At 37.1% G+C, this 11607-nt stretch overlaps 1 protein-coding gene across 1 annotated transcript; it reads left to right on the top strand.

Annotated features, from left to right (window-relative positions):
• The first annotated feature begins 6935 nt into the window (after window positions 1–6935).
• LOC142523351 (calmodulin-binding protein 60 C-like) lies at window positions 6936–11542 on the top strand. Its single transcript, XM_075627123.1, has 8 exons — window positions 6936–7370; window positions 7481–7556; window positions 8384–8442; window positions 8627–9120; window positions 9205–9365; window positions 9458–9661; window positions 10052–10286; window positions 10539–11542. The coding sequence occupies exons 1-8, from the start codon at window positions 7246–7248 to the stop codon at window positions 11084–11086; spliced, it is 1902 nt and encodes a 633-aa protein (XP_075483238.1). The 5' UTR covers window positions 6936–7245; the 3' UTR covers window positions 11087–11542.
• The last annotated feature ends 65 nt before the right edge of the window (window positions 11543–11607 follow it).

Here is an 11607-nt window from a genome sequence, read left to right as displayed (position 1 = left end):
TATGGTTTTTATATTGAATAATTTATTTCTAACCACACAAGAAAATTTTTCAGAAAATTATAGCACCGTGAAAAAATTATTTTTTCAGAAAAAAAAAAAAAATCGGTCTGCCCGGAACAGTTCCGGGCAGATCCCGTGCGCAGGGCTGCGGGCGCAGCGCCCTACGCACAGCGCGCAGCGCTCGGCAGCACTGCGCGCGCGCCGCGCGGAAAGCCCGCGCAGCGCGGAGCGTCCGCACGCCGCGCTGCACGCACCTGTGCGCTTCCAGCGCGCACAGGAGCACCCGCCACTGCCCTAAGCGTTCGGGCAGCGGGCGGGCAGCGTGCGGCTGCCCGGGAGCGTCTCGGGAAGCGCGCTGAATAATGGGCTTGAATTGTTTGGGTCTGGGGTGCGATTTTCTGATTTTTCAAATTTTTGGGTAAAATTGATATTTTTGAAAATTGGTTCAATTTTTATTTTGGAAATTAATTTTTGGAAAATTAATAATTTTCTTGTGAAATAAATAATTAGAATATGATTTTAATTATTTATGATAAAAATGAGTTTTTACAAGAAATCAATTATTATTGATTTAATTGGAAATTAAATAAAAGAGTTTATTTAATTTATTAAATCTTTTAATGATTGTGGTGATTAGTGATAAAATTATTAGATATATGATTGAGCAGTTAATTAAATTTGTTTAATTAATTGATGTTAATATTTGATATTAAATGCATGAAGGATGATCGAGAGCCTTGACCAATGTGTTAGGTGTATGTTAGGATATTTTACTGTTTTGTTCATTTTGTTAATATTTGATATTATTAAAGTGGGCCTTGGTTTATGGCCCGTTCCCACCCCATGAGATGTATCCCTTATGTGCCATGGCTATTCAAATGTAATTATTAGAAATAGTGGGAGATCAAGACTGGAAGATGGTGGGCCCGATGATCAAGATGAAGACATGTAAAATATTGGAAGCTTTTGTAATAAGTTGCATTTGCATCCCTGCATTCACCTAGGTTGGACCTGGATCCATGTATGGCTCACATGGATCTAATAGTTTTGGCGATCGATCATCCTTATTTATTGTTGAATGTTATATTATGATATATATGCGATATATAGTAGTATGCATGTATGTATATTATTAGATAATATAGTTGCATGAATCCGACAAACATACAAACTCCTGGCACACGATTTTTAAAATAAAGTGATGAGACAATTTTAAAATTAAAATCCCTCATTTTGAATATGATTCAAAATTTATATCAAACCGAAAAAGTAAAAATTAAAGGAGTTTAATTTTTTCTTGCCTTCCATCAACTGTGGTTGCATGTTGATCGCTACCCGCGGACAGAGTCTGGCTCATATTATTGGGGAGGCCTGTACGCCGGAAAGCTGTGACTTCCACCGGACATATGATGTGAATTGAGTGGAACACCCATGACTTCGGCTCATATTATTGGGGGAACTCATGGCGACCGTCTACTACAATTCAATATTGATGGGTTGGTTTGACACGCGAAAATAAACGACGTCATATTATTGGGTCCTTATTAAACGTGAGGCAAAACACGCGGAGGTTGCATAGGGATGCAATTGGACTCTACCTTTTAGAAATTATAATTGGCTGATATTATTCGGGATTATAATTGGCTAATTGGACTCTACGTGCCTACTAAGAAAATACGATTTTCCTTTTTCATCAGAGAGTGGTGGAAATGTCAAAATAGTAGGAGAGTAATTTATAAAATAAAAATCCATATTTTATATCTTAAAATTATTTTAAAATAATCAGCAACCATTATTCTGTTTCCGTATCAGTATATTTTCGATTTCGTTACGTAATACATTTTTGTTATTAACAAGCTAACCGAATCTAATTTTCAAGACTGGTTGGGAAAAATTGTTCTAAATTCGGAGAAAATGATATACACACCAATGTCAGTGCTGCTGAACTGACAAAGCATGTAAGATGGTAGGACCATAGTATGCAAGCTAAAGTGTGATGTGCTCGCTATATAACTCCGATGAGAATTATATTCCTAGTATAAATCATGTATACATGCAATCATATAAACAATATAAAAGCATATAACTGATATTCATAACATGTATCAAAATCAGAACATGAATCAAATATTCGTAGCATGTATCATAATTCGAAACATGAATTAATATAAACAATAACACTTACTCTAAACATGTACCATAATCAGGAATATAAATCAGTATAAATCATATTTTGAACATGAACCATAATCAGGAACAGAAATCAACATCAATCAATGAATCAATATCCGTAACTCTTAAACTCAGACTAGACTCAATCCTAGTCTAGGGATCCCGATTTCCAGACGTTGACATTCCATATCGATCACTAGTAATAGAAGAAACTCCAATTCTATCCACATTGATATGGTATCGATCACGAATAATAGAAGAAACTCCAATTCTATCCACTTCGATTGTCAATCGTCCGGTGACCTATACGTGATAGACATTGGCACTTTCGCCAATTTACTATCTTGTGACATCGTGCAATGTGCCCGTGGCGATCCCGCCACTATCAGGTACTTCTGTCACAAGATCAATCGACTAATACCTGCTTTCTATATATTCATAGAACAAGCATATCCAGTCAAATCAATGAACATAATAATAAGAAGTATGTGATTTAGGGAAACTCAAGTATATCATACTATACTCGAGTCGATCTCCCGGTACCACATTGACTTATACCTTTCTCTTCTCGGTCTGACGAAGACGAAACCTCAAACTCAACTCTGTCCATCTTCAGTCTGACTCTGTCGAAGTCTTGGACTCACTGCCTATCTATATCAATCTGGCAATAACAATATCGAATATACTGTATTAATGTATAACTCAATTCAAGACATAATCCGATCGATATCACGACACCATAATACAATCTCAATCAATACTGAATCTGATCAATATCAATTCACTGATGTTTCGATGGCATAACGGTACCATATAAATATACCACGCAATATAAATCAACAGATATCAATTCCTGTAACTCATACTCGATAACAATACAAATATGATATCAAATCTCAACCAAATCGACTCCGAAAATCATAACAAATACATACACAGTCTGTTCTTCCATCTGACTTCAAATATACGATTTCCACTGTATCAGAAACACCATTATGATTCCTATTCAATTCTGACAATATCATAATTTCAAATCATATCTAAACGTAACAAAACTTACGTCCAGTTGTAGCCTGCGTCGATAGGAATTCAGTACTGAAGTCGGATTCAAAATATGACGGACGGATCGAAATAGAAAGGCGTAAGGATATTTCTTCTCAAAGCTTCGCTCACTTTCTCTGAAATCTGAGGAACAATTCGTGCTTGCTATATATATATATACATATACATATATACGTTGCATGTAAGGCAAGTGGAGCATTGTGCGTACTGCACGTCTCGTGCAATGCAACTCGCGCATATGCGCGCCTCTATCCGGCGCATATGCGCTAACTTCTCTGGACATTTCGCGCATGTGCGCCCAGCCTTAGGAACCCGAATTTCACCTTGTGCACAGCTCGCGCATATGCGCGACAACTTCTCGCGCATATGCGCGAGGTCTTCTGCCACCCACGCGCATATGCGCGGCTCCTTGTCGCGCATATGCGCGAGGTGTTCTGTCCTCGCACATATTCCGTGTTTTTCTTCCGTTTTTTCGGTCTGATCCTTTCCGTCTATAATCATATTTATTATCCCAAATCATTTCAGATTATGGTAATCCAAATTCTCGGGCCTTACATAAGGAAATTGGGACAAATTGCTTTAAATTTGTATCGTGTTTGTATTATTTTATCATCAATATCCTGACATTGTTTTTTTAATAAAATTTTAGTGATAACAATGAGATGGATTTAAACTTGGTCCCGTCGGGTTTTAAGCTCAGACATTGTAGGTATAAAAAGATCGGTTTTTCTTATTAAGTTGAGACAGTGTAGGATTGACCAAATTCGTCCCAAACACGCTCATTCTCATGTTATAATCTAATATTTCATAATAAACATGATATCTTTAGCCGAATATAACATATTTTCTAAATCTAGTTGAATAGGAGTGAGATTGGTTCGAATCCGTTATCATCGTATGCAATCTGCGCTTTCATCTAATTATTTCAATCTACGTCTCATGTTCAATTTTTGTAAATGTGGGTCCCACCTAAAATGGTTTTCAAATACAATATCTATAATCGGCTCGATGCTGACTTCTTTTAAATTATATTTATAAAAATATATGATGATAATAATAATAATAATATCACAATTGTTATAACAGAAATATATTTTTAAAATAAAATAAATGAATACGATATTGGAACAATTTATGATAGCACGCATGGATTTGGTTGAATTATTTGACTTGATAACAACCTCAAAATTCAAGTCAATTATTACCAGCTAGAAGTGATGGACTTCAAAAGTCAGGACTTTGAATTTGGTCCGAACAAATAGTATAACAGGGAAGTAAAATAATAATAATAATCCTAATGATTTAAAGTGAATCATAGAAATTATTACTGATTCATGGAAATAATATATAACTTTTTTATATAAAAAAATTCAATATTAAATGGATGGTTGCTGAGGATAATTATTGTCGACCATGGTCAAACCGACTGTTACAGTTCCGGTTTTTACCAATTTGAAATTGATTTTATTCTTTTTTATAAGAGGAAGAAGAAGATAAGAACAGAAGCTATGCATATAAGAAGGTTGAGGCAGGACGTCGTAAGCGCATTGAGCAGCGTAAAAGGGTTAGAAAACCTGAAGTTTTGAAGTCTGTATATTGGGGACTTTGTTAATTTTTCATTGCAGTTGTGCAATTTAAGTTATTTTCCATAAATATCGCTTCATTGTTCACAGGAAAGAACTTTTTTACAGTATTTGCTTTATCTGCCAATTTTATGAAACCTGAAGGTGCTTAAATCAATCCCATAAAAAAACCTTGAACCATCTCCTTTCCTTTCCTTTGCATTTGCTCGGTGGAGATTTGCAGAGGGATCATTTTTAAAAAGAAAATCATATCAGGGTCAACTAGTTCACATGATATATTCTCCAAAGCTCCTGTTTCAATCTTTAGTGTTCCACAGTGAACGCAAATTTTTTGGAGAATGAATTCCAAAAGCACACAGCATGCACTCCAAGATTTGTCAGTAATGATGCTCTTACCTCACAATTTTATGTTTTAAATGTCTTCTCTTTAGCAATTAATTAAAGGCTTGCTTTCTCTCTGAAGAGTTCATGAATGTGTGTTCCAAGCTTATGGGATATAAACCTACATAATATTATAATTAACACATCCCATTACATAAACATCGGAGACAGGAGAATATAAACCTAGATTTATTGTCCCAGAAACAAGGGTATACACGATGGCTGGATTTCACTTCACCCCCTTGTAGATTAGCTCGGGAAATGCTTTACTTGAATATTGTACCATACCGCTTATGAGGATATTCATTTCTAGATTGAGCTTTAATGTTTATTCTTGTATCTACAGAGAAAATTGGAAAGACATTTTGTTACATTTGGTGGTCTAGCCCCCCATCACCCGGTCCAGATGCCATCGAATATGACGAGGAACACGGAGATGAGGAGGCAATACAACAAGTTGCATCAGTTTCAGGTGATGCTAGGGAATCAGTGAAAGTGTCAATCAAGCTGGTGTTGCATCATCAAAGACTATCTAGCTAGAATATAATATGTGTGTGGCAAATTTGGGTTTTGTTTTAATTAAATATTATAAAAATTAAATAATACATCAACATGTGACAAATATGGGAAGTTTACAGATTTCAGATTGATGTATGAAATCGGAGACATGCGTCTTTATATTTATTAATGAATAACACTAAAAGGTCTCCTGTATATCTTGTTCACGACGAGTGAAATAGCAGGAGAGTCGTCGAAGATGGAAAGAGGACCAGAACATTTGGAATCAATCAACAAGAGAAGGACGAGGATCCCTGTGAACTCAAGAAGCTAGGCTCCAAAAAAGAGGTCCTACCCAAAGCCGGTAGCTTCGATGCTACATGTGGGGTACTGCCCCACATGATTTGGATGAACAAGATTCGCACACATACATGGTTTTAAAAAAATTAGTGGACCCATGTATGTGTGGTTAAATTTGGGTCCTTAATTCTATCATGGGGTTAGTGTCCTTACAAGCATGATGTAATCAACCCCGAAAGCATCGATCCAAAAGAGAGCAAACGCAGGGAAAGACGAATAATAGAAACTGGACATCAACTTTTTTTTGTTCCAATTTAATATATATTCTTTTTGTCGAGTAAATCAACTTTCACTGCGCCTACACATCTGTGATTGTTTCTTGAGTTTGGGCTTCTTTTTTTCTATATTGGAAGATAGCATCAGGGATGTCTGATGGACCTCTACTGGAAGAAGCAAATTAGTTGTTATTATTGATTAAGGCAAATATCTTTGGATCCATATCAGGTTAAAACAGAATGTCATCGATGATCAACCTGAGGTTGCATTTGTTTTGATGAACTTGGATTTGTGGAGAAAATTTCAAATTAAAATATTTGAAATCCATTAGTTTGAAATAATTAAGTTGATGGACAAATTTGAAATTGAAACACAGAAAATGAATTAAGCTAATATAAGATATTTTGAATATTTCATTCTAATTTTTTTTTTACAAAACCCGATTACGACACATCTACCTGTAATAATATTTGACATAATTTGACAAAAATAATTGTTATAACATGACGTGAATTTTAGTGGGATTTACGTCATCTTGACACGTAAGAAAGATAATATGAAGCCGGCCTTATCATGATGACATGGTAAGAAAAATATTATTTTGGTCTTCTTATTTTGCTATTGACAGTCTACTCAAGTAGTAAATGCGGAGGAGTGGCAGTAGCACACACCTCTCTTTCAGCAGCCAGCAGAACAGACAGAGTTGAAAACTCGGCTTTCAACGCAGCAATGAAGTTTCCACGAAACCCACCAGAATTTTCTTGGAAACCCTCTCCCCCTTTCCCGGATCTTTCAATTTTTTCCCGCTTTACAAATACCGTTGCAACCCCTTTTAATCCCTTCTCCAGAGACGGAAGCTTTTCAAGTTCGCGCTAATGTCACTGGAATAAGTGGAACTGTTGACTTCCGCGGGTTTAAGATTCAGATTAGATCTCAAAAATACGATTTTTTTTAACAGATCGTTCGAATCTAGATGCAGGCTCGGTATATGGAAAGATCAAACAGTATGGCTGCGAGAGAAAAACGTCCGTTGGATTCCGGGGGTGGTAGCCAGGAAGGTCAGCCGGATAGGAAACGGCAACGCCCCGCCCTTGCTAGGTAATTTACATTATTAGAGTTGTTGCAATGATTGAATTTCTCCAAGTTTTGGTTGTGAGTTTAGTCTTTACTGTCTATTGAGGGGTGGGGTGTGTTTATGGTTGATGCAGTGTTATTGTCGAGGCTCTGAAGGTGGACAGTCTGCAGAAGCTTTGCTCGTCCTTGGAACCAATTCTTCGGAGAGTTGTAAGACTTTATAGTCTTTTTGATAAATTTTATCTGATCTCTAGTTGTGAAAGATCAGTAACAATTTTTTTTTTCCGCCAGGTGGAATGCACGCACCCAACACGATTATTGCCGCACACACGCCTTGTCTTTGAATGACTTGCAATTTAGAATTGTTTTACGAATTCTCCTTTTTATCTCTCTTTATTTATGAAGCTGCAGTCTGATTTTTGACAGATAAAACGAGTTACTGTGAGATTTTCTGTGATACACATTTGCGACCGAGCACAAGCGTTGTATGCCCATAGCAGTGTTGTAAATAGTCAAGAACGAATAGTATTTCAGCTTACTAGAGTTCTAATGGACATAAACCTATACTATTACATAAAATACGACTAGTAGGATAGGCTCTTTATGGAATATTACAGTTGTGTTTAATAACCAATTTTCGGTATTAGAATTATGAACCTTTTTTGCTTTATGTACCGATTCATTTGTCATTATATTTTCATTTAATCAATCTCCTTATGTGCCTGGCCAACCTAAGAATTCGGTTGATAGTCATGATATTTTGGGAATTTGAAACATTTTTAGAATTAGGTAGAGAAATTGAGGTTTTACATGTGAGGAGCACAGCAACTATTGCTCTTCTCATTTGTCCCATTACGCAAGTAATACCTCGCGAGGATTGGAATTCTGAAATTAGTTAAATTTACGTAAAGAGGTCTTTGGATTGTTTTGGTTACAACCTTCTTTGTTGATAATTCCTCTGTTTATACAAATCGTATTGGATACGTAAATGGATCTTAAGTCATTGTCTGCATGTTTTCTGACTACCTAATTACCAGGTCAGTGAAGAAGTGGAGCGTGCCTTGACAAGGTTGACCCCTGCCAAAATTAATGGAAGGTATAATTTGACTCATTGTTAAACTATAAGTTTCAGAAGTTGAATCTCCGTCTGTGTCTCTTTCACTCTCTAATAAGTGAACCTAATATGTATCTATATCGCTCAATCTGTGAAGTGACCTTGCCTCCCTTTGTTTTAAGTTGCCTCAGCGTGTTAATGTTGATCCCCTACAAAACACATACAGGGTTTCCCCAAAAAGAATTGAAGGTCCTGATGGAAGAAATTTGCAGCTGCACTTCAAGTCTAAGCTGTTGCTACCTCTTTTTACGGGTGGAAAAGTGGAGGGGGAGCACGGTGCTGCAATCCATATCGTCTTACTCGATTCAAACGCTGGCCGCGTTGTAACATCAGGTCCAGGGTCCTCCGTTAAATTAGATATTGTTGTCCTTGAAGGTGATTTTAACAGTGAAGATGAAGATGACTGGAGTCTGGAAGAGTTTGAGTCTCACATGGTAAAAGAACGCGAAGGAAAGAGGCCACTTCTGACTGGGGACTTGCAAGTGGTTTTAAAGGAAGGTGTTGGAACCCTTGGGGAGATCACATTCACCGATAACTCTAGTTGGATTAGGAGCAGAAAATTTAGACTTGGTTTGAAGGTTGCCAGTGGCAGTTGTGAGGGCATTCGCATCCGTGAAGCCAAGACAGAGGCCTTCACGGTCAAGGATCACAGAGGAGAATGTAAGCCTGTGTTACACTGAGTAGTAAACAGTGAATGACTTTCTTTAAGTTAGGTGTTGATTATAAACATTTCTGATCTTGTAGTGTACAAGAAACATTACCCACCTGCACTTCATGATGAAGTGTGGAGACTGGAAAAGATTGGGAAAGATGGATCATTCCACAAGAGGCTTAATGAAGCGGGGATATATAAGGTTGAACACTTCCTGCAGCTTGTAGTGAAGGACTCACAAAAACTCCGAAACGTGAGGATCGTAACTTAATCATCTTGTTCAGTCAATATCCCTTATCTGCATATATTCGATGCTCATGATGGATGTTCCTCTATTTGTTTCAGATCCTAGGAAGTGGCATGTCAAATAAGATGTGGGATGTCCTCGTTGAGCACTCAAAGACGTGTGTCTTGAGTGGGAAACTCTATGTCTACTATCCCGAGGAGCTAAGGAATGTGGGGGTTGTGTTTAACGATATTTATGAATTGAGTGGTTTGATTTCTGGTGGACAGTATCATTCAGTCAATTCTCTTTCTGATAATCAGAAGGTTAATGATCTCGTAATACATGTTTTTATCTCAAAATGTCAAATGGTGTGGTCAAATTATCTTTACCTGCAGCAGATCATTTTAAACGAAACTAAATCATAAAGATTCAAGCTTTTACCTCAGAACTGCCACATTGAGTGTCAACCATATGGTTTTTTCCATTTTACCCTATTTGAAAGTTATAAGCTCAGCGAATTCTAAATCATACAAGTCATTCTTTCGCACACTAAATTTTAGCTTGTGAATATGCATATTTTAGCTCTCTCCCATGTTTGATTAGCTATTATCTGATAATCAAGTAATCAGGAACGTGGTGCAAAGTAATATTACTCATGTTGTAGTGAAGTGTGAGTAATTCAACATCGACTTTATATTGGTGTAATATCACAGGTCTCTGTGGACTCATGGGTGACGAAGGCATATGACAACTGGGCTCGTGTAATAGAGTATGATGGCAAATCTCTTCTCGGCCTTGATCAAACTAAAAGATCAAATGCTCCCCAAAATGATTTTATGGGAAGCTCACAAAACCAATCAAATTATTTCGATCAACTTCGTCTCCCTAGTCATCCAGCCTTGATTCCTTCCGAGCACCCGTCAATTAATCCCGGGTTGACAATTGGAGGTAACCGATCACTCAGCTTAATCTAAAATGCAAGCTAATTGGCAGTTTGGCGAGACCAATTATTGTTATTATGTTTTATAAAAGACTTTGTGTATTTTGGAGAAGGTGGGTTACTTACTGCCTTTACTCGTGTCACTCTATTATAGTTTTTAGCTTATCCAAAGAGCATATTTTTAGTTTAGCTTATCCAACTGAATTTTTTTCCATTACACTCAATTTACTAGCCAAAGAAATGTTACCTTTTTTCACCAGGTTACAGTGACAACAATGAGGGCAGATATTCCACACAACTGCATAATATGAATCCCAAAGTTTCGATTCCATTAGATGATACTTCATTTCCTCCTCATAATCAGCTTATCCATTCAACACAACAAGCTCAACCCTTTCAAGATCAGGATACACTAACTCTTGGTCCCCCAATCTCAAACATGTCCAGCTTCCATACTGGCGGCACATCAAATTTCACTTCATTTAAGGGATATGATGATATTCCAGTGGATGAAATTCGCATGAGAAGTAATGAAATTCTTGAAGGTGAAGATATGCAGCATCTACTTCGAATGTTTAGCATGGGTGGACATGGTCACGATTCATTTACTGCACATGATAATAGCTATGACTATTCAGGTTACACCCCGATTATGCCTACAAACTTAGGTTTTGGTGAGGATCGAACACGTTCGTCTGGTAAAGCTGTTGTTGGGTGGCTCAAACTTAAAGCAGCTCTAAGATGGGGCATTTTCATAAGAAAGAAAGTTGCTGAGAGAAGAAGAGCACAACTCGTGGAACTGGATTAATGTATTCATTCTCTTTTCATTCTGTGTACACTAAACTTCATATCTTATAGTATCTGGAGTTGGCACTTATGGAAGTTATACGGGTTTATCGAAGCATCTATAGCCAGCTGATTGTGCTCTTGGTTGAGATGGTACCACATAGGATCACGAGTCAGAGGGATATCTGAAATACTAACTTGGATCAGCATAGAGATCTCTAAACTAGGCAGCATGACCATAGACAGATGTGCGTGCCTGCGTGCCTTACTTTCGTGGTATAACCACTTTGAAAGCCATAAGATTGCAAATGCCTCTGTTCCTGGAAATGTAACATTACTTTGCAGTAGCCATAGTTTCTGTTTTACTGTAACTTGTGAATTCTTTTGTATTTGCGTCAGCGTGGTGTGTTGAATTTGAATCAGCTCTAATAAAAGACGTGACTTTAAATAAAATTGATTTCTATTTGTGAAGCAGAAATTTAGCACATTGAACGGCACTGGCTTGGTTGTTTGGGTCACTTTGTCAACTATGTTTTAATTAGT

Source organism: Primulina tabacum, chromosome 13 (assembly GCF_025594145.1).
Source record: "Primulina tabacum isolate GXHZ01 chromosome 13, ASM2559414v2, whole genome shotgun sequence".
Lineage (NCBI taxonomy): Eukaryota > Viridiplantae > Streptophyta > Magnoliopsida > Lamiales > Gesneriaceae > Primulina > Primulina tabacum.
Note: the sequence above shows the minus strand (reverse complement) of the source record. Positions and strands in the feature narration are given on the sequence as shown.